The 23,544-nt window shown below is 40.8% G+C and overlaps 1 protein-coding gene across 1 annotated transcript in view; it reads left to right on the top strand.

The window, feature by feature from the left end:
* The window catches only part of LOC311104227 (U3 small nucleolar RNA-associated protein 18 homolog), a 38,780-nt gene extending 17,119 nt beyond the window's left edge, over positions 1-21,661 (top strand). The window contains exons 8-13 of the mRNA XM_084145968.1: positions 16,646-16,746; positions 16,954-17,044; positions 18,520-18,643; positions 19,808-19,982; positions 20,169-20,311; positions 20,457-21,661. Coding sequence (XP_084002094.1) covers positions 16,646-16,746; positions 16,954-17,044; positions 18,520-18,643; positions 19,808-19,982; positions 20,169-20,311; positions 20,457-20,481 — 659 coding nt within the window. The 3' untranslated portion in view covers positions 20,482-21,661. The remainder of the gene's footprint in view (positions 1-16,645; positions 16,747-16,953; positions 17,045-18,519; positions 18,644-19,807; positions 19,983-20,168; positions 20,312-20,456) is intronic.
* Positions 21,662-23,544: the final 1,883 nt, after the last annotated feature.

Raw genomic sequence — 23,544 nt, forward strand, 5'->3', positions numbered from 1 at the left:
GGCTGTAAGGTAGTAATCTAACCTGTTGGGTAGTAATCTATCCTGTTGGCTGTAAGGTAGTAATCTAACCTGTTGGCTGTAAGGTAGTAATCTTGGCTGTTGGGTAGTAATCTATCCTGTTGGCTGTAAGGTAGTAATCTAACCTGTTGGCTGTTGGATAGTAATCTATCCTGTTGGCTGTAAAGTAGTAATCTAACCTGTTGGGTAGTAATCTATCCTGTTGGCTGTAAGGTAGTAATCTAACCTGTTGGCTGTAAGGTAGTTATCTAACCTGTTGGCTGTAAGGTAGTAATCTAACCTGTTGGCTGTTGGGTAGTAATCTATCCTGTTGGCTGTAAGGTAGTAATCTAACCTGTTGCCTGTTGGATAGTAATCTAACCTGTTGACTGTTGGGTAGTAATCTAACCTGTTGGCTGTAAGGTATTAATCTAACCTGTTCGCTGTTGGGTAGTAATCTATCCTGTTGGCTGTAAGGTAGTAATCTATCCTGTTGGCTGTTGGATAGTAATCTAACCTGTTGGCTGCAAGGTAGTAATCTATCCTGTTGGCTGTAAGGTAGTAATCTATCCTGTTGGCTGTAAGGTAGTAATCTAACCTGTTGGCTGTAAGGTAGTAATCTAACCTGTTGGCCGTTGGGTAGTAATCTAACCTGTTGGCTGTAAGGTAGTAATCTATCCTGTTGGCTGTTGGGTAGTAATCTATCCTGTTGGCTGTTGGATAGTAATCTAACCTGTTGGCTGTAAGGTAGTAATCTAACCTGTTGGCTGTAAGGTAGTAATCTAACCTGTTGGCTGTAAGGTAGTAATCTAACCTGTTGGCTGTAAGGTAGTAATCTAACCTGTTGGGTAGTAATCTAACCTGTTGGCTGTAAGGTAGTAATCTAACCTGTTGGATGTAAGGTAGTAATCTAACCTGTTGGCTGTAAGGTAGTAATCTATCCTGTTGGCTGTAAGGTAGTAATCTATCCTGTTGGCTGTAAGGTAGTAATCTATCCTGTTGGCTGTTGGGTAGTAATCTAACCTGTTGGCTGTAAGGTAGTAATCTAACCTGTTGGCTGTAAAGTAGTAATCTAACCTGTTGGCTGTTGGGTAGTAATCTATCCTGTTGGCTGTAAGGTAGTAATCTAACCTGTTGGCTGTTGGATAGTAATCTAACCTGTTGGCTGTTGGGTAGTAATCTAACCTGTTGGCTGTAAAGCAGTAATCTAACCTGTTGGATGTAAGGTAGTAATCTATCCTGTTGGCTGTAAGGTAGTAATCTATCCTGTTGGGTAGTAATATATCCTGTTGGCTGTAAGGTAGTAATCTAACCTGTTGGCTGTAAGGTAGTAATCTAACCTGTTGGCTGTAAGGTAGTAATCTAACCTGTTGGCTGTAAGGTAGTAATCTAACCTGTTGGCTGTTGGGTAGTAATCTAACCTGTTGGCTGTAAGGTAGTAATCTAACCTGTTGGCTGTAAGGTAGTAATCTAACCTGTTGGCTGTTGGGTAGTAATCTATCCTGTTGGCTGTAAGGTAGTAATCTATCCTGTTGGGTAGTAATCTATCCTGTTGGATGTAAGGTAGTAATCTATCCTGTTGGGTAGTAATCTATCCTGTTGGCTGTTGGGTAGTAATCTAACCTGTTGGGTAGTAATCTAACCTGTTGGCTGTAAGGTAGTAATCTAACCTGTTGGCTGTTGGGTAGTAATCTATCCTGTTGGCTGTTGGGTAGTAATCTAACCTGTTGGCTGTAAGGTAGTAATCTATCCTGTTGGCTGTAAGGTAGTAATCTAACCTGTTGGCTGTTGGGTAGTAATCTAACCTGTTGGGTAGTAATCTAACCTGTTGGGTAGTAATCTAACATTTTGGCTGTAAGGTAGTAATCTAACCTGTTGGCTGTAGGGTAGTAATCTAACCTGTTGGCTGTAAGGTAGTAATCTATCCTGTTGGGTAGTAATCTATCCTGTTGGCTGTTGGATAGTAATCTAACCTGTTGGCTGTTGGGTAGTAATCTATCCTGTTGGCTGTAAGGTAGTAATCTATCCTGTTGGCTGTAAGGTAGTAATCTATCCTGTTGGCTGTAAGGTAGTAATCTAACCTGTTGGCTGTAAGGTAGTAATCTAACCTGTTGGCTGTAAGGTAGTAATCTAACCTGTTGGCTGTTGGGTAGTAATCTAACCTGTTGGCTGTAAGGTAGTAATCTAACCTGTTGGCTGTTGGGTAGTAATCTATCCTGTTGGCTGTAAGGTAGTAATCTAACCTGTTGGGTAGTAATCTAACCTGTTGGCTGTAAGGTAGTAATCTAACCTGTTGGCTGTTGGGTAGTAATCTATCCTGTTGGCTGTAAGGTAGTAATCTAACCTGTTGGATGTAAGGTAGTAATCTAACCTGTTGGCTGTTGGATAGTAATCTAACCTGTTGGATGTAAGGTAGTAATCTAACCTGTTGGGTAGTAATCTATCCTGTTGGCTGTAAGGTAGTAATCTATCCTGTTGGCTGTAGGGTAGTAATCTAACCTGTTGGCTGTAAGGTAGTAATCTAACCTGTTGGCTGTAAGGTAGTAATTTAACCTGTTGGCTGTAAGGTAGTAATCTAACCTGTTGGCTGTAAGGTAGTAATCTAACCTGTTGGCTGTTGGGTAGTAATCTATCCTGTTGGCTGTTGGGTAGTAATCTATCCTGTTGGCTGTTGGGTAGTAATCTATCCTGTTGGCGGTAAGGTAGTAATCTAACCTGTTGGCTGTAAGGTAGTAATCTAACCTGTTGGCTGTAAGGTAGTAATCTAACCTGTTGGCTGTAAGGTAGTAATCTAACCTGTTGGCTGTTGGGTAGTAATCTATCCTGTTGGCTGTAAGGTAGTAATCTAACCTGTTGGCTGTTGGATAGTAATCTAACCTGTTGGCTGTTGGGTAGTAATCTAACCTGTTGGCTGTAAGGTAGTAATCTAACCTGTTGGCTGTTGGATAGTAATCTATCCTGTTGGCTGTAAGGTAGTAATCTAACCTGTTGGGTAGTAATCTAACCTGTTGGCTGTAAGGTAGTAATCTAACCTGTTGGCTGTAAGGTAGTAATCTAACCTGTTGGCTGTAAGGTAGTAATCTAACCTGTTGGCTGTAAGGTAGTAATCTAACCTGTTGGCTGTTGGGTAGTAATCTATCCTGTTGGATGTAAGGTAGGGCTGAACGATTAATTGCATTCGCGATAATATCGCGATTTGACTGAACGCGATTTTCTAATCGCAACGAGCGCGATTTGAGGTGGTCACGTGACGCGACTTTTCATGCTGTCCAGCGCAATGTCCTCTTGCTCGACGGAACAGTCAGAAACTGACACAGCTGATACTTTAATATCGAAGAGGAACAGCACGTCGGTGGTGTGGAACTATTTTGGTTTTAAAAAAGAAGATGCTGAGCAGCGTCAGGTGTTGTGCAGAGCATGCCGTGCTCCGATTGCTACTTCACGGGGTAACACTACAAACCTGTTTCAGCACTTAAAAAAATACCACAAATCAATGCATGACAGTTGTATGACCAAAATGCCGAGCATCAGTGCGCGAGACAAGCCAAATACCTCAAGACAGGGATCACTGACAGAAATGTTCGAAAGTGTCACTCCGTATGAACGTAATTCAAAACGGCACGGAGAAATCACTCGGACAATAACCGAGTTCATAGCCAAAGATATGATGCCTCTCAGCACGGTGACCAAGCCTGGGTTCATGGCATTAATACATACGCTTGATAAACGTTACAGTATACCCTCCCGCACATACTTCAGTCAGACTGCCATACCGGAGCTGTACAAAAAGTGCAAAGAGAAAGTCGCCGCGGAACTTAAAACGGTGGAGTTTTTTGCTAGCACTACTGATATGTGGTCAAGCCGCACAGCTGAGCCGTACCAGAGTCTTACAGTCCATTTTATTGATGAAGATTTCAACCTCCGAGCTCGCTGCCTACAAACTACCTACTTCCCAGACGATCACACAGGGGAAAATATTGCAGCCGGCCTGAGAGAAGGGCTTGTCAGCTGGGATCTCCACGAGGAGAATCACGTCTGCATCACGACGGACAACGCGTCGAATATGGTGCTTGCTGCGCGGCTTAATGAATGGACGAGGCTCCAATGTTTTGGCCACAGATTACATCTTGCCATTGGTAAGTTATCGTGTGTGTGTGTGTGTGTGTGTGTGTGTGTGTGTGTGTGTGTTTGTGTGTGTGTGTGTGTGTGTGTGTGTGCGCGAGTGCGAGAGAGAGAGATGCGTCGATTAGTAAAGCTGAATATACAAATATATATAAATGATATTATATAAATCGGATGGGATTAAATAAATTCATACTTCCACTCCTTTTCTAATATGTAAATTCATTTTACTTGCTTATATCATATGTCTGTCTGTGGTGGAATGCCCACCTGCATTTTTTTTCTTTTCTTGTTTTTGTTTTTTACATGTTTTTTTAGTGTTTATGAGAGAGAGAGAGAGAGAAAGAGAGAGAGAATTGACATGCAAATAAAGACCCTTTGAATTGAGAGAGAGAGAGAGGATGTGTTGTGGATGTGTGTATTTCAGAATTACAGCTAATTTGAGTGTGTAATAGTGAGAGCCTTGTATCAAAACTCAAATTGTGTGTAATACACTACTTTTTATTTCTTTTAGAAAATGCACTCAAAGATGACAGAGTGTCAAGGGCAACAGCACTGTGCAGGAAGCTGGTGGGGCACTTTTCCCACAGTTGGAAGAAGAAAGCAGCCCTGACGGAGGCACAGAGAGAGCTCAAACTCCCTGAGCACAACCTCATAACGGAGTGCCCAACAAGATGGGGTTCTAAAGAAATGATGATTGCCAGAGTGCTTGAACAGGCCAAAGCCATTTCTCAGGTATTGTCTGGAGATCGATATGCACGCTCCCTTATCCCAACCTGGCAGGATATTGACGTGTTGGAGTCGATTCACAAGGCACTGCATCCTCTACTGGAGTTTACTGATGCTCTTTCTGGAGAGGAGTATGTAAGCATCTCCTACCTCAAGCCAGTTCTCCACCTTTTTGCCACATCAGTCCTGGCTGAAGATGCTGAGGACACTGACCTGACTAAATCAATAAAAACCAAAGTCCTAGCATACCTCAATAACAAATATGGAGACCCAAACATCCAGGAGCTTTTGGATGTTGCCTGTTTCCTGGACCCTAGGTTCAAAATACAGTACATCAGTACAGACAACATCCCTGCTATCAAGACTCGTCTGAAGACAGAGATAGTAGACTTGGCACAACGTACATATCATTGGGTAAATAATTATGTATTTCACAAAAACAAAAATTTTCTGTAAAATCTAACTGGAAAACTAATGGCTGTTGTTTTCATCTAATAGGAGAAGAGGTCTCGTACTGAAACTGTTCAGATGCCTCAAAGTGCACAGTCCTTGGGGGAAAAGACGAAGAGATCTCTTGGCAGTTTTTTCAAGACCAGTTCAGCCTCTCCTTCTTTGCCTGTAAATCTTGAAGATGTCGCAGAGGCAGAGATAAACAATTACCTGATGACTCCTACCATTGATGGAGAAGATGATCCATTGGCTTGGTGGAGGGTGCACAAGATCAGCTACCCACAGTTGTGCACCATGGCACGCAAGTATCTTTGTGTACCTGCTACAAGCGCTCCCTCAGAGCGTCTTTTTAGCACAGGAGGGAATATTGTGACTTGCACTCGCTCATCCTTGAAGCCAGAAAAAGTCAATATTCTGGTTTTCTTAGCAAAAAACCTGTGAGCCACTGAGAACAGAACTGTTGGATAAGTATGGCTGGCAGTGCCATACTCGTAGTGAACTTTAGTCTGTGTGGTGTGTTATTGTTGTGTACTTGAGATAAGTGAGGCTCATCTATTTTATATTATAATATTCAAATCGTTTATAAAAAATAGTTTGTCTAAATTAAAAGTGCATTTCTCATTTTTTATTTATAACTTTATTTACTTTGATTTTACAAAATATTTTCAAAGCAAATTCCTTGTTTCAGTTGTGTGAAATGTTACTGACTTGGGAGCAGTAAGATACATACAATTTAAAATTATTTTTTTCTTAAGACTGTACCTTTTGCACACAGTGTTTACAAAGTTCATGCCTTTGTTTAAATTATTTAAATGCACAGTGGCAAAGCCACAGATGTTTCTGTAATGAGCAGTTCAATAAAAATGTCATTTATTTCAAGTCATACATGTTTGAATTTAATTCTAACAAATAGACCCAGCCTATGGGAAAGAACATTTCACACTAAATGTATATACTATTGTGTTGGTCATATTTAAATCATTCATTATGTTTTGTAGGGGAAAAAGGATAAATAAATTAAATCGCATATTAAATCGCAATCGCAATATTGGGGGCAAAAAATCGCAATTAGATTATTTTCCAAAATCGTTCAGCCTTACTGTAAGGTAGTAATCTAACCTGTTGGCTGTTGGATAGTAATCTAACCTGTTGGCTGTTGGGTAGTAATCTAACCTGTTGGCTGTAAGGTAGTAATCTATCCTGTTGGCTGTAAGGTAGTAATCTAACCTGTTGGCTGTAAGGTAGTAATCTAACCTGTTGGCTGTAAGGTAGTTATCTAACCTGTTGGATGTAAGGTAGTAATCTAACCTGTTGGCTGTAAGGTAGTAATATAACCTGTTGGCTGTAAGGTAGTAATCTAACCTGTTGGCTGTTGGGTAGTAATCTAACCTGTTGGCTGTAAGGTAGTAATCTAACCTGTTGGCTGTTGGGTAGTAATCTAACCTGTTGGCTGTAAGGTAGTAATCTAACCTGTTGGCTGTAAGGTAGTAATCTAACCTGTTGGCTGTTGGGTAGTAATCTAACCTGTTGGTTGTTGGGTAGTAATCTATCCTGTTGGCTGTAAGGTAGTAATTTAACCTGTTGGCTGTAAGGTAGTAATCTATCCTGTTGGCTGTAAGGTAGTAATCTAACCTGTTGGCTGTAAGGTAGTAATCTATCCTGTTGGCTGTAAGGTAGTAATCTAACCTGTTGGATGTAAGGTAGTAATCTAACCTGTTAGCTGTAAGGTAGTAATATAACCTGTTGGCTGTAAGGTAGTAATCTAACCTGTTGGCTGTTGGGTAGTAATCTAACCTGTTGGCTGTAAGGTAGTAATCTAACCTGTTGGCTGTTGGGTAGTAATCTAACCTGTTGGCTGTAAGGTAGTAATCTAACCTGTTGGCTGTTGGATAGTAATCTATCCTGTTGGCTGTAAGGTAGTAATCTATCCTGTTGGCTGTAAGGTAGTCATCTAACCTGTTGGCTGTAAGGTAGTAATCTAACCTGTTGGGTAGTAATCTATCCTGTTGGCTGTAAGGTAGTAATCTAACCTGTTGGGTAGTAATCTAACCTGTTGGCTGTTGGGTAGTAATCTAACCTGTTGGCTGTTGGGTAGTAATCTAACATGTTGGCTGTAAGGTAGTAATCTAACCTGTTGGCTGTAAGGTAGTAATTTAACCTGTTGGCTGTAAGGTAGTAATCTAACCTGTTGGGTAGTAATCTATCCTGTTGGCTGTAAGGTAGTAATCTAACCTGTTGGGTAGTAATCTATCCTGTTGGCTGTAAGGTAGTAATCTAACCTGTTGGCTGTAAGGTAGTAATCTTGGCTGTTGGGTAGTAATCTATCCTGTTGGCTGTAAGGTAGTAATCTAACCTGTTGGCTGTTGGATAGTAATCTATCCTGTTGGCTGTAAAGTAGTAATCTAACCTGTTGGGTAGTAATCTATCCTGTTGGCTGTTGGATAGTAATCTATCCTGTTGGCTGTAAGGTAGTAATTTAACCTGTTGGCTGTAAGGTAGTAATCTATCCTGTTGGCTGTAAGGTAGTAATCTAACCTGTTGGCTGTAAGGTAGTAATCTAACCTGTTGGCTGTAAGGTAGTTATCTAACCTGTTGGATGTAAGGTAGTAATCTAACCTGTTGGCTGTAAGGTAGTAATCTAACCTGTTGGCTGTTGGGTAGTAATCTAACCTGTTGGCTGTAAGGTAGTAATCTAACCTGTTGGCTGTAAGGTAGTAATCTAACCTGTTGGCTGTTGGATAGTAATCTAACCTGTTGGCTGTTGGGTAGTAATCTAACCTGTTGGCTGTAAAGCAGTAATCTAACCTGTTGGATGTAAGGTAGTAATCTATCCTGTTGGCTGTAAGGTAGTAATCTATCCTGTTGGCTGTAAGGTAGTAATCTAACCTGTTGGCTGTAAGGTAGTTATCTAACCTGTTGGCTGTAAGGTAGTAATCTAACCTGTTGGCTGTTGGGTAGTAATCTATCCTGTTGGCTGTAAGGTAGTAATCTAACCTGTTGCCTGTTGGATAGTAATCTAACCTGTTGGCTGTTGGGTAGTAATCTAACCTGTTGGCTGTAAGGTATTAATCTAACCTGTTCGCTGTTGGGTAGTAATCTATCCTGTTGGCTGTAAGGTAGTAATCTATCCTGTTGGCTGTTGGATAGTAATCTAACCTGTTGGCTGTTGGGTAGTAATCTAACCTGTTGGCTGCAAGGTAGTAATCTATCCTGTTGGCTGTAAGGTAGTAATCTATCCTGTTGGCTGTAAGGTAGTAATCTAACCTGTTGGCTGTAAGGTAGTAATCTAACCTGTTGGCCGTTGGGTAGTAATCTAACCTGTTGGCTGTAAGGTAGTAATCTATCCTGTTGGCTGTTGGGTAGTAATCTATCCTGTTGGCTGTTGGATAGTAATCTAACCTGTTGGCTGTAAGGTAGTAATCTAACCTGTTGGCTGTAAGGTAGTAATCTAACCTGTTGGCTGTAAGGTAGTAATCTAACCTGTTGGCTGTAAGGTAGTAATCTAACCTGTTGGGTAGTAATCTAACCTGTTGGCTGTAAGGTAGTAATCTAACCTGTTGGATGTAAGGTAGTAATCTAACCTGTTGGCTGTAAGGTAGTAATCTATCCTGTTGGCTGTAAGGTAGTAATCTATCCTGTTGGCTGTAAGGTAGTAATCTATCCTGTTGGCTGTTGGGTAGTAATCTAACCTGTTGGCTGTAAGGTAGTAATCTAACCTGTTGGCTGTAAAGTAGTAATCTAACCTGTTGGCTGTTGGGTAGTAATCTATCCTGTTGGCTGTAAGGTAGTAATCTAACCTGTTGGCTGTTGGATAGTAATCTAACCTGTTGGCTGTTGGGTAGTAATCTAACCTGTTGGCTGTAAAGCAGTAATCTAACCTGTTGGATGTAAGGTAGTAATCTATCCTGTTGGCTGTAAGGTAGTAATCTATCCTGTTGGGTAGTAATATATCCTGTTGGCTGTAAGGTAGTAATCTAACCTGTTGGCTGTAAGGTAGTAATCTAACCTGTTGGCTGTAAGGTAGTAATCTAACCTGTTGGCTGTAAGGTAGTAATCTAACCTGTTGGCTGTTGGGTAGTAATCTAACCTGTTGGCTGTAAGGTAGTAATCTAACCTGTTGGCTGTAAGGTAGTAATCTAACCTGTTGGCTGTTGGGTAGTAATCTATCCTGTTGGCTGTAAGGTAGTAATCTATCCTGTTGGGTAGTAATCTATCCTGTTGGATGTAAGGTAGTAATCTATCCTGTTGGGTAGTAATCTATCCTGTTGGCTGTTGGGTAGTAATCTAACCTGTTGGGTAGTAATCTAACCTGTTGGCTGTAAGGTAGTAATCTAACCTGTTGGCTGTTGGGTAGTAATCTATCCTGTTGGCTGTTGGGTAGTAATCTAACCTGTTGGCTGTAAGGTAGTAATCTATCCTGTTGGCTGTAAGGTAGTAATCTAACCTGTTGGCTGTTGGGTAGTAATCTAACCTGTTGGGTAGTAATCTAACCTGTTGGGTAGTAATCTAACATTTTGGCTGTAAGGTAGTAATCTAACCTGTTGGCTGTAGGGTAGTAATCTAACCTGTTGGCTGTAAGGTAGTAATCTATCCTGTTGGGTAGTAATCTATCCTGTTGGCTGTTGGATAGTAATCTAACCTGTTGGCTGTTGGGTAGTAATCTATCCTGTTGGCTGTAAGGTAGTAATCTATCCTGTTGGCTGTAAGGTAGTAATCTATCCTGTTGGCTGTAAGGTAGTAATCTAACCTGTTGGCTGTAAGGTAGTAATCTAACCTGTTGGCTGTAAGGTAGTAATCTAACCTGTTGGCTGTTGGGTAGTAATCTAACCTGTTGGCTGTAAGGTAGTAATCTAACCTGTTGGCTGTTGGGTAGTAATCTATCCTGTTGGCTGTAAGGTAGTAATCTAACCTGTTGGGTAGTAATCTAACCTGTTGGCTGTAAGGTAGTAATCTAACCTGTTGGCTGTTGGGTAGTAATCTATCCTGTTGGCTGTAAGGTAGTAATCTAACCTGTTGGATGTAAGGTAGTAATCTAACCTGTTGGCTGTTGGATAGTAATCTAACCTGTTGGATGTAAGGTAGTAATCTAACCTGTTGGGTAGTAATCTATCCTGTTGGCTGTAAGGTAGTAATCTATCCTGTTGGCTGTAGGGTAGTAATCTAACCTGTTGGCTGTAAGGTAGTAATCTAACCTGTTGGCTGTAAGGTAGTAATTTAACCTGTTGGCTGTAAGGTAGTAATCTAACCTGTTGGGTAGTAATCTATCCTGTTGGCTGTAAGGTAGTAATCTAACCTGTTGGCTGTAAGGTAGTAATCTAACCTGTTGGCTGTTGGGTAGTAATCTATCCTGTTGGCTGTTGGGTAGTAATCTATCCTGTTGGCTGTAAGGTAGTAATCTAACCTGTTGGCTGTAAGGTAGTAATCTAACCTGTTGGCTGTAAGGTAGTAATCTAACCTGTTGGCTGTTGGATAGTAATCTAACCTGTTGGCTGTAAGGTAGTAATCTAACCTGTTGGCTGTTGGATAGTAATCTATCCTGTTGGCTGTAAGGTAGTAATCTAACCTGTTTGGTAGTAATCTATCCTGTTGGCTGTAAGGTAGTAATCTAACCTGTTGGCTGTAAGGTAGTAATCTAACCTGTTGGCTGTTGGGTAGTAATCTATCCTGTTGGCTGTTGGGTAGTAATCTATCCTGTTGGCTGTTGGGTAGTAATCTATCCTGTTGGCTGTTAGGTAGTAATCTAACCTGTTGGCTGTAAGGTAGTAATCTAACCTGTTGGCTGTAAGGTAGTAATCTAACCTGTTGGCTGTAAGGTAGTAATCTAACCTGTTGGCTGTTGGATAGTAATCTAACCTGTTGGCTGTAAGGTAGTAATCTAACCTGTTGGCTGTTGGATAGTAATCTATCCTGTTGGCTTTAAGGTAGTAATCTAACCTGTTGGCTGTAAGGTAGTAATCTAACCTGTTGGCTGTAAGGTAGTAATCTAACCTGTTGGCTGTAAGGTAGTAATCTAACCTGTTGGCTGTAAGGTAGTAATCTAACCTGTTGGCTGTTGGGTAGTAATCTAACCTGTTGGGTAGTAATCTAACCTGTTGGCTGTTGGGTAGTAATCTATCCTGTTGGCTGTAAGGTAGTAATTTAACCTGTTGGCTGTAAGGTAGTAATCTATCCTGTTGGCTGTAAGGTAGTAATCTAACCTGTTGGCTGTAAGGTAGTAAGCTAACCTGTTGGGTAGTAATCTATCCTGTTGGCTGTTGGATAGTAATCTATCCTGTTGGCTGTAAGGTAGTAATTTAACCTGTTGGCTGTAAGGTAGTAATCTATCCTGTTGGCTGTAAGGTAGTAATCTAACCTGTTGGCTGTAAGGTAGTAATCTAACCTGTTGGCTGTAAGGTAGTTATCTAACCTGTTGGATGTAAGGTAGTAATCTAACCTGTTGGCTGTAAGGTAGTAATCTAACCTGTTGGCTGTAAGGTAGTAATCTAACCTGTTGGCTGTTGGGTAGTAATCTAACCGGTTGGCTGTAAGGTAGTAATCTAACCTGTTGGCTGTAAGGTAGTAATCTATCCTGTTGGCTATTGGGTAGTAATCTATCCTGTTGGCTGTAAGGTAGTAATCTAACCTGTTGGCTGTAAGGTAGTAATCTAACCTGTTGGCTGTAAGGTAGTAATCTAACCTGTTGGCTGTTGGATAGTAATCTATCCTGTTGGCTGTAAGGTAGTAATCTAACCTGTTGGGTAGTAATCTATCCTGTTGGCTGTTGGATAGTAATCTATCCTGTTGGCTGTAAGGTAGTAATTTAACCTGTTGGCTGTAAGGTAGTAATCTATCCTGTTGGCTGTAAGGTAGTAATCTAACCTGTTGGCTGTAAGGTAGTAATCTAACCTGTTGGCTGTAAGGTAGTTATCTAACCTGTTGGATGTAAGGTAGTAATCTAACCTGTTGGCTGTAAGGTAGTAATCTAACCTGTTGGCTGTTGGGTAGTAATCTAACCTGTTGGCTGTAAGGTAGTAATCTAACCTGTTGGCTGTAAGGTAGTAATCTATCCTGTTGGCTATTGGGTAGTAATCTATCCTGTTGGCTGTAAGGTAGTAATCTAACCTGTTGGCTGTAAGGTAGTAATCTAACCTGTTGGCTGTAAGGTAGTAATCTAACCTGTTGGCTGTTGGATAGTAATCTATCCTGTTGGCTGTAAGGTAGTAATCTAACCTGTTGGGTAGTAATCTATCCTGTTGGCTGTAAGGTAGTAATCTAACCTGTTGGGTAGTAATCTATCCTGTTGGCTGTAAGGTAGTAATCTAACCTGTTGGATGTAAGGTAGTAATCTAACCTGTTGGCTGTAGGGTAGTAATATAACCTGTTGGCTGTAAGGTAGTAATCTAACCTGTTGGCTGTTGGGTAGTAATCTAACCTGTTGGCTGTTGGGTAGTAATCTAACCTGTTGGCTGTTGGGTAGTAATCTAACCTGTTGGCTGTTGGGTAGTAATCTAACCTGTTGGCTGTTGGATAGTAATCTATCCTGTTGGCTGTAAGGTAGTAATCTATCCTGTTGGCTGTAAGGTAGTCATCTAACCTGTTGGCTGTAAGGTAGTAATCTAACCTGTTGGCTGTAAGGTAGTAATCTAACCTGTTGGCTGTTGGGTAGTAATATATCCTGTTGGCTGTAAGGTAGTAATCTAACCTGTTGGGTAGTAATCTATCCTGTTGGCTGTTGGGTAGTAATCTATCCTGTTGGCTGTTGGATAGTAATCTAACCTGTTGGCTGTAAGGTAGTAATCTAACCTGTTGGCTGTAAGGTAGTAATCTAACCTGTTGGCTGTAAGGTAGTAATTTAACCTGTTGGCTGTAAGGTAGTAATCTAACCTGTTGGGTAGTAATCTATCCTGTTGGCTGTAAGGTAGTAATCTAACCTGTTGGGTAGTAATCTATCCTGTTGACTGTAAGGTAGTAATCTAACCTGTTGGCTGTAAGGTAGTAATCTAACCTGTTGGGTAGTAATCTATCCTGTTGGCTGTAAGGTAGTAATCTAACCTGTTGGGTAGTAATCTATCCTGTTGACTGTAAGGTAGTAATCTAACCTGTTGGCTGTAAGGTAGTAATCTAACCTGTTGGCTGTTGGGTAGTAATCTATCCTGTTGGCTGTTGGGTAGTAATCTATCCTGTTGGCTGTAAGGTAGTAATCTAACCTGTTGGCTGTTGGATAGTAATCTATCCTGTTGGCTGTAAGGTAGTAATCTAACCTGTTGGCTGTAAGGTAGTAATCTAACCTGTTGGCTGTTGGGTAGTAATCTATCCTGTTGGCTGTAAGGTAGTAATCTAAGCTGTTGGCTGTTGGATAGTAATCTAACCTGTTGGCTGTTGGGTAGTAATCTAACCTTTTGGTTGTAAGGTATTAATCTAACCTGTTGGCTGTTGGGTAGTAATCTAACCTGTTGGCTGTTGGGTAGTAATCTATCCTGTTGGCTGTAGGGTAGTAATCTAACCTGTTGGCTGTAAGGTAGTAATCTAACCTGTTGGCTGTAAGGTAGTAATCTAACCTGTTGGCTGTAAGGTAGTAATCTAACCTGTTGGCTGTAAGGTAGTAATCTAACCTGTTGGCTGTAAGGTAGTTATCTAACCTGTTGGCTGTAAGGTAGTAATCTAACCTGTTGGCTGTTGGGTAGTAATCTAACCTGTTGGCTGTAAGGTAGTAATCTATCCTGTTGGCTGTAAGGTAGTAATCTAACCTGTTGGCTGTAAGGTAGTAATCTAACCTGTTGGCTGTAAGGTAGTAATCTAACCTGTTGGCTGTAAGGTAGTAATCTAACCTGTTGGCTGTTGGGTAGTAATCTATCCTGTTGGCTGTAAGGTAGTAATCTATCCTGTTGGCTGTTGGGTAGTAATCTATCCTGTTGGCTGTAAGGTAGTAATCTAACCTGTTGGCTGTAAGGTAGTAATCTAACCTGTTGGCTGTTGGGTAGTAATCTATCCTGTTGGCTGTAAGGTAGTAATCTAACCTGTTGGCTGTTGGATAGTAATCTAACCTGTTGGCTGTTGGGTAGTAATCTAACCTGTTGGCTGTAAGGTAGTAATCTAACCTGTTGGATGTAAGGTAGTAATCTATCCTGTTGGCTGTAAAGTAGTAATCTATCCTGTTGGGTAGTAATATATCCTGTTGGCTGTAAGGTAGTAATCTAACCTGTTGGCTGTAAGGTAGTAATCTAACCTGTTGGCTGTAAGGTAGTAATCTAACCTGTTGGCTGTAAGGTAGTAATCTAACCTGTTGGCTGTAAGGTAGTAATCTAACCTGTTGGCTGTTGGGTAGTAATCTAACCTGTTGGCTGTAAGGTAGTAATCTATCCTGTTGGCTGTAAAGTAGTAATCTATCCTGTTGGCTGTAAGGTAGTAATCTAACCTGTTGGCTGTAAGGTAGTAATCTAACCTGTTGGCTGTAAGGTAGTAATCTAACCTGTTGGCTGTTGGGTAGTAATCTATCCTGTTGGCTGTAAGGTAGTAATCTATCCTGTTGGGTAGTAATCTATCCTGTTGGCTGTAAGGTAGTAATCTATCCTGTTGGCTGTAAGGTAGTAATCTAACCTGTTGGCTGTAAGGTAGTAATCTAACCTGTTGGCTGTAAGGTAGTAATCTATCCTGTTGGCTGTAAGGTAGTAATCTAACCTGTTGGCTGTAAGGTAGTAATCTAACCTGTTGGCTGTAAGGTAGTAATCTAACCTGTTGGCTGTTGGGTAGTAATCTATCCTGTTGGCTGTAAGGTAGTAATATATCCTCTTGGCTGTAAGGTAGTAATCTAACCTGTTGGCTGTTGGGTAGTAATCTAACCTGTTGGGTAGTAATCTAACCTGTTGGGTAGTAATCTAACCTGTTGGGTAGTAATCTAACCTGTTGGGTAGTAATCTAACCTGTTGGGTAGTAATCTAACCTGTTGGCTGTAAGGTAGTAATCTAACCTGTTGGCTGTAGGGTAGTAATCTAACCTGTTGGCTGTAAGGTAGTAATCTAACCTGTTTGCTGTTGGATAATAATCTATCCTGTTGGCTGTAAGGTAGTAATCTAACCTGTTGGCTGTTGGGTAGTAATCTAACCTGTTGGCTGTTGGGTAGTAATCTAACCTGTTGGCTGTAGGGTAGTAATCTATCCTGTTGGCTGTAGGGTAGTAATCTAACCTGTTGGCTGTAAGGTAGTAATCTATCCTGTTGGCTGTTAGTTAGTAATCTAACCTGTTGGCTGTTGGGTAGTAATCTAACCTGTTGGGTAGTAATCTAACCTGTTGGCTGTAAGGTAGTCCCAGGATATTCGGTAAAAGTGGCACTGAACACAAACCCCACTGAGCCTCTGTAATCCGAAGGTTATTAATGCTAACAAGTACACGTAAAATCTCATTGTGAACATTTTATACAGTCTCTGACCTAAATTATTTGCAGGACAGACATCCCATCTCAAAGTTATACAAGTAACAAAAAAATGATACACAGTTTGCTGCACAATATTAGACGGCAACGCTCTTGATCCAGGAGGAGATTCTCTGCTGTTACCAAGAGAAGCTTGTTTTTAGCAAATTTTAGACAGTTAACTTAATAGTTAGAAGATATCTAGCAAACATTTAGTGGTGTAACTAGGGCAAAGGGGGATACCTAGTCAGTTTTACAACTGAATGTATTCAACTGAAATGTGTCTTCTGCATTTAACCCAACCCCTCTGAATCAGAGAGGTGCGGGGGGCTGCCTTAATCAACATCCATGTCAACGGCGGCCGGGGAACAGTGGGTTTAACTGCCTTGCTAAGGGGCAGAGCGACAGATTTTTGCCTTGTCAGCTCGGGGATTCGATCCAGCAACCTTATGGTTACTGGCCCAATGCTCCTACCCGCCAGGCTACCTGCCACCCCTAGATCACCTGGCACGTGGTGCAAAACATTGAGTGACTCACAAGGCTCCGGTCTCTCGTCGTTGTGTGCTTGTAAACCAAACACCATGTGACTTGGAACTAACGGTAAGCTTCATAATGAAAAATGATGTGACCGGTGAAATGAAGAACGCCATCTTCTTTATCTCCTTAATGTATTGCACAAGTTGACTGCAGGTATTTACTTAAAAAGTAGCTACAAATATTCAAATGTATAGAAAATAAAGTTTCAACTGTATTGACGCTATTGAAAACCATCCCGTGGCTATTTCCAAATACCCTGTTATACGGTATCTATGGTATACCGCCCAAGCCAAATTATTACTGAGCAAATTATTGTGTTCTGTGATTGGTTTAAAGATAAAATCACTGTATATTCTCAGCCAGACTGTGTTATTTTTGAAATGGGTGTGATTGAGTGCAGTAACAATTATGGTTGTCCCCCAGGTCTGAGGGAACAGAGGGTGAAAGAGTTTGAAGTCTCCCCTGATGGAGAATCCCTCCTTCTCACTGGCGCCTCCGGATACCTCCACGTGTTAACAATGAAGGTAGGTGATTGTAGATGGCAAATACCTGACATACCACACATCCAAAATGGATCAAAACATAAGAATCCATTTTGGATCAGGCGTTGTGTGCTTGTAAACCAAACACCATGTGACTTGGAACTAACGGTAAGCTTCATAATGAAAAATGATGTGACAACCACATGCATTGCATAAATGTCAGTATTTTCTCATTGTTGTTTTTTTCAGACAAAGGAGGTAGTGAAAAGCATGAAGATCAACGGAAACATTACGGGAGTGTCTTTCTCCCACGACGGCAGCAAAGTCTTCACCAATTCTGGTGGGTTTTACCCTGGTCTAAAAAGACACACAGCCACATCCCAATCACATCCTAAAGCCTTTTTTTAGATGATTTTAGTTAAAGCTGCAATATGTAACTTTTTGGGCGACCTGACCAAATTCACATAGAAATGTGAGTTATAGATCTGTCACTCTCTTTGAAAGCAAGTCTAAGAAGCGGTAGATTTGTTTTTGTGTCTTTTACTTTCGGTTTTGTACACCAACTTCAAACAGCTGAAAATACAATATTTTTGTTTATGGAAAATATATTTAACAGCGGTTCAGATGATACAATGATTCTCTACACCAGTGGTCACCAACCAGTCAATCTTCAAGGTATTCCTAGTCGGTCACCAAACATTTCTGTATAGAAACAACGATAAAGCCTTGTGTTCCTATTTTATGTGTTTGTTTTGTGCAGTTGGCGGTAGGGGCACTTGATTGAGCAGCCCTAGCACTGGGAAGGCAAAGTGTTCCCGTTTTGAAAAATGTCATGTGTCTGAAGGTAGAACTCCACTTACCCGGCAGGCCCAGAGAGCAAATACAGGCCTACCGCTGGCCAATCAGATAGCTCAGATCACTGTGTCTGCACAGTTTCCTCGAGCCATAGACTGTAAAAAGAAGCCTCGAGCGCACAGCAAAGTTGATACTGTGAAATGTCTAAATTTTTAAAACCATGACTTGAGAGAGACTCAACGAATACAGCAAAGCGCTGCTGTTTTTATGAGTAAGTTTAAGTTGTTATTCAGCACTGTCGATGCGCATTCTCCCTACTTCCACTCACACTGCAACCAGTATAGCAAAGTGTTATTAGTGGCGTGACTCTTTTTTTATATCGAGTAATATTTCACTTCAACTGGCCATCGTATTAACAACATGAATTGGTGCATGAGGCAGAAATAATGCAGTGCGACTTGAGTTTCTCCATCAGCTGGAAGACTGTGTCCCCTTTTCTGGTGAGAGGCAGCCTCACCGCTGCTCTCTCCTTCCCCTCAGAGTGATCATCAGATGCAGGCCATCAGTTCAGTAAAATAAATAAAAGCAAATGATTATGCTCACTCAGCTGTGCCTTAAGTAATACAGCAAATGATCTATTACCAGTGTGATCATATACCTACAATTTTGAAATATAATTTCAAACAGATCTGAGAAGAACAACATTGGCAGGGCAGTTCAAGCATAGCCAATATTCAGTGATAATGTATTGGGCCTATAGCGTACTACAAACCTCATTGCTACAGAACAATTTTTAATTGGTTAATGTTTCATATATAGGCTTCTGTTTTTTGTCATGTTCAAAAAAAAATAATCTTGGCTTGCATTTCGACTCAGAAAGTGACCACTGCATTGGCGACCACTGCTTGTTTTGTCACTAGCATTTTAGCAAAAAGGAAATGGCGGAGCGATTTCTGCATATTGCACTTTTAAAGCTGTACATGGGTACCTGTATGTACTAAACCTTTTTTGATGTTGCAGAGGAGGGTGAGGTGTACATATGGGACATGAGGAGCAGTAAATGCCTGAACAGGTTCACAGATGATGGCTGTGTGAGTGGGACCTCCATAGCTGCATCCAGGAACGGACAGTATCTGGCCTGCGGGTGAGTCAGCCATTTTGTTTTCATAAGGTTGTTGGTGTGTAGCTCATTTATTCATTCATCCATTTCCTTGCTGATATGATTCAGCAGCGATTGACTGTCGTTTTGTGATCAAACCATTGCAATGTTTGTATTGTCCTGTTTGTCTTACTTCACATGTCTTTTTTTAGATTTTATGCATGATTCTGTCACAAAACCTTCAGGATAATTGGGCTGTTCCACCAATTAGGTGCCTTTTTAAGAAGTGTAAAAAAAAATAACATTGTCATAGAGAGCACATTCAACTTAATAAAAAACATGTTTTCCCACTTTTAAGAGGTTAAATAAAACAATTATAGTAAGTGCCTATTAAGTGCCAAATAAAGTAACAGGGTTGAGCATAACAGGGTTGATGATTTCATCTTTAATCAGCCATACATTTCATGGTGACAGGGGGAATGGAATCTTGTTTTGTGCAACAGGAAGTGCAACAGGAAGTGTTAATTAGTGTTAATTAAATGCAAAAATTAAGTTAGAAAATGACTAGCCTGTCTATCTATGGATTACAGGGTTGACGTGTTATGCTCGACCCACTCAGTTTTCCACCACAAAACACCAGAAAATGGCCAAAAAGAGTAGAACCAGTTCACCTGCTTTTACTCTACGATTTGACTGTTAGATGTTCTATGTTTTTGGGGGGGGGAAATATTAAAAAGGAATAGTTTCATTTTATTAAAACGAGAATTCAGTTCAAGTAACATGGTTGATCTTAAAATGAGGGACAGACGTAAATTAATAACATTAAATCATCTTCAGAAATGACTTTGTCAAAGCAACAAAATAACAAGGGCTGTACAATGATGGTGAAACTTGGAGAAATGTTGGGGTTAAGTGGGTTAAAATCTTCCTATAGGTGACACATGGTTGACGAAGGGACATGTCATAATGCAGAAATGTTGGCACTTTAGCAAGTCTTTATTCATATAATGTGGTCTATGTTAAAGGACATGTCATTTAATATAACAGGCTTTTAAAATGTAAGATTTGTACACAATTTCTACTTAAAATATCAAAAGGCACCCATTTCGTGGAACGACCCAATTACATTTTTTTATATAGAAATACCTAGGATACCTGTAGCACACTCAAGTTTTTCACATACATTTTCTACCATTTCTATTATCTCAGGTCAGCGGCAGGTGTGGTGAACGTGTACTCCCAGGAGGTGTGTATGCGGCAGAACAACCCCAAGCCTCTGAAGGCCATCATGAACCTTGTGACCTCTGCCACCTCTCTCTGCTTCAACCCCACCTCCGAGATCCTGGCCATCGCCTCCAGGGCTGACGACGAGGCTGCCCGATTGGTCAGTCTCTCTCACACACACACAAACCAATCTAATGTTGTCTTTGTCATCATTACAGCTATAATGTATATAAGAGGTTTTATTAAAGCATGACTTGGATATGAATAAAGTTTGAATTGATTTTAAATGAAGTAAAACCATGTCTCTCTTTTACTGTCATCAATGTGTCTACCCTTATCATTTCAGGTTCATATCCCCAGCTTCACAGTGTTCTCGAACTTCCCCATGTTCCAGAGGAAAACCATTTACAGGGCCCACTGCCTGGACTTCTCCCCAAACAGCGGCTTCTTCTCCCTGGCCAACAACAAGGGCCATGCCCCTCTCTTCAGGCGAGTCTTGTTTTTCCTGAATATTTTATTTTCGGAAAGCAGAAAATAAAATCAACACTGGGTGATTTTTTGATACAAATAAATAAATCTAAGAAAGATATTTGAATAATATTAATTTGGTAGATTTTTCTCTACTACATTTCAGGTTGTTGCATTACAAAGACTTTTGAAGAAGAGCATCACAAACGGGATCAAGACACCAAGCTCCCTCAATACAACTAGCATTGTCTTCAAGAAGACATTTTACCATGAAAAGGACTTGACTTGAGGAATTATTTATTCACAGCAAGAGACCATGTCTTCGTTGTCCTGTTTTTTCCGCTTAATTTGAGCAATTATATTCTGTTTTCAGAATGCACATCCTGTATATTTCTTTCTGTCTGCTTTTAGGGTTTTACAAATGTTTGTGTAATGGATAAAATACAACTTAATTTCCTTGATTCTTGGCTATTATATTTGTTCTGTTTCATGATGATATCGCAGAGAACAATAACATTATAGATTGACTATAATGCTTAAACTAGTATAGAAAAGCTGTCAAACTTGTAGTCTACTCTATGTTGACCTGATAATCTGTTTGTTACCAGCCACAACAATGGATTAGAACTATTCACTGTGAATTCCATCTTGACTAAAGCTGCCATTTTATGAGGAAGGCGCTCCTCTATATCTGATAGTGTGTAAAATTGACCAGCTTCACACAACTTTGGATTAAATACTTAACGTACAGTGCCTAGAGAAAGTATTCATACCCCTTGACTTATTCCCCATTTTGTTGTTACAGCCTAAATTCAAAATTGGTTAAATATGTATTTTTTTCTCACCAATCTACACACAATACCCCATAATGACAAAGTGAAAACATGTTTTTGAAATATATGCAAATGTATTTAAAATTAAATGCAGCAATATCTAATTTACACAAGTATTCACACCCCTTTGCTATGACCCTCCCAATTGCACTCAGTTGCATCCAGTTTCCTTTGATCATCCTTGAGCCGTTGCTACAACTTGATTGGAGTCCACCTGTGGCCAATTCCATTGTTTGGACATGATTTAGAAATAAACACACCTGTCTATTTGAGGTCCCACAGTTGATAGTGCATGTCAGAGCAGACCCTTGCTCCCTTCGGTCTCAACGTAGACTTTGATTTGAAGCCATTCTTGTGATTTTGCTATTCATTGTAAATGTTGTGGGCCTATGTAGCTAAGTATCTATGATCATATGCTATCCATGTTTTTTGTATGTTGTTTTTATCTGTGAATTGGCCAATGCTATTAGGCCACACCCGGCCATGATTACAGACACCTGCGTGTGTCCTTTCACACTATATAAACCAGTGACCCGCAGTGTTTGTCATTATACCCTGATGAAGACAGCTTGTCTGTCGAAACGTTGGTTATTAAAGATATTACATTATTGCATCTGAGCTCCTAGAGTGTGCGGCTTTCCTTTTCTTTTTGAAGAGCAGAAACTATACCATGAAGTCCATGGAACTGTCCGTAGATCTCTGAGGTAGAATTGTGACAAGGCATATCTGGGGAAGGGTATAAAACAATTTCTAGAGTGTTGAAAGTTTCCAAGAGCACATTGGTCTCTATCATTGGGAAATTGAAAAAATATGGAACTACCCAGACTGCCTAGAGCTGGACCTCTGACCAAACTGAGGGGGGGAAATAAAGTCAAGGGGTATTTTTATTTATTTATTTTATTTCACCTTTATTTAACCAGGTATGCCAGTTGAGAACAGGTTCTCATTTACAACTGCGACCTGGCCAAGATAAAGCAAAGTAGTGCAATAAAAAACAACACAGAGTTACATATGGGGTAAAAAACAAAGTCAGAAATACAACAGAAAATATATATACAGTGTGTGCAAATGAAGCAAGTTATGGAGGTAAGGCAATAAATAGGCTATAGTGCAGAATAATTACAATAGTATTAACACTGGAATGCTAGATGTGCAAGAGATTATGTGCAAATAGAGATACTGGGGTGCAAAAGAGCAAAATAAATAACAATATAGGGATGAGGTAGTTGGGTGGGCTAATTTCAGATGGGCTGTGTACAGGTGCAGTGATCGGTAAGGTGCTCTGACAACTGATGCTTAAAGTTATTGAGGGAGATAAGAGTCTCCAGCTTCAGAGATGTTTGCAATTCGTTCCAGTCATTGGCAGCAGAGAACTGGAAGGAATGGCGGCCAAAGGAGGTGTTGGCTTTGGGAATGACCAGTGAGATATACCTGCTGGAGCGCAGACTACGGGTGGGTGCTGCTATGGTGACCAATGAGCTAAGATAAGGCGGGGATTTGCCTAGCAGTGATTTATAGATGGCCTGGAGCCAGTGGGTTTGACGACGAACATGTAGTGAGGACCAGCCAACAAGAGCGTACAGGTTACAGTGGTGGGTAGTGTATGGGGCTTTGGAGACAAAACGGATGGCACTGTGATAGACTACATCCAATTTGCTGAGTAAAGTGTTGGAGGCTATTTTGTAAATGACATCGCCGAAGTCAAGGATCGGTAGGATAGTCAGTTTTACGAGGGCATGTTTGGCAGCATGAGTGAAGGAGGCTTTGTTGCGAAATAGGAAGCCGATTCTAGATTTAACTTTGGATTGGAGATTCTTTATGTGAGTCTGGAAGTTGAGTTTACAGTCTAACCAGACACCTAGGTATTTGTAGTTGTCCACATACTCTAGGTCAGACCCGTCGAGAGTGGTGATTCTAGTCGGGTGGGCGAGTGCCAGCAGCGTTCGATTGAAAAGCATGCATTTAGTTTTACTAGTGTTTAAGAGCAGTTGGAGGCTACTGAAGGATTGTTGTATGGCATTGAAGCTCGTTTGGAGGTTTGTTAACACAGTGTCCAATGAAGGGCCAGATGTATACAAAATGGTGTCGTCTGCGTAGAGGTGGATCTGAGAGTCACCAGCAGCAAGAGCGACATCATTGATATACACGGAGAAAAGTGTCGGCCCAAGAATTGAACCCTGTGGCACCCCCATAGAGACTGCCATAGGTCCAGACAACAGGCCCTCCGATTTGACACACTGAACTCTATCTGAGAAGTAGTTGGTGAACCAGGCGAGGCAGTCATTTGAGAAACCAAGGCTATTTAGTCTGCCAATAAGAATGCGGTGGTTGACAGAGTCGAAAGCCTTGGCCAGGTCGATGAAGACGGCTGCACAGTACTGTCTATTATCAATCGCGGTTATAATATAGTTTAGGACCTTG

The sequence above is a fragment of the Coregonus lavaretus genome, assembly GCF_964263955.1.
Source record: "Coregonus lavaretus genome assembly, chromosome: 28".
Taxonomy (NCBI): domain Eukaryota; kingdom Metazoa; phylum Chordata; class Actinopteri; order Salmoniformes; family Salmonidae; genus Coregonus; species Coregonus lavaretus.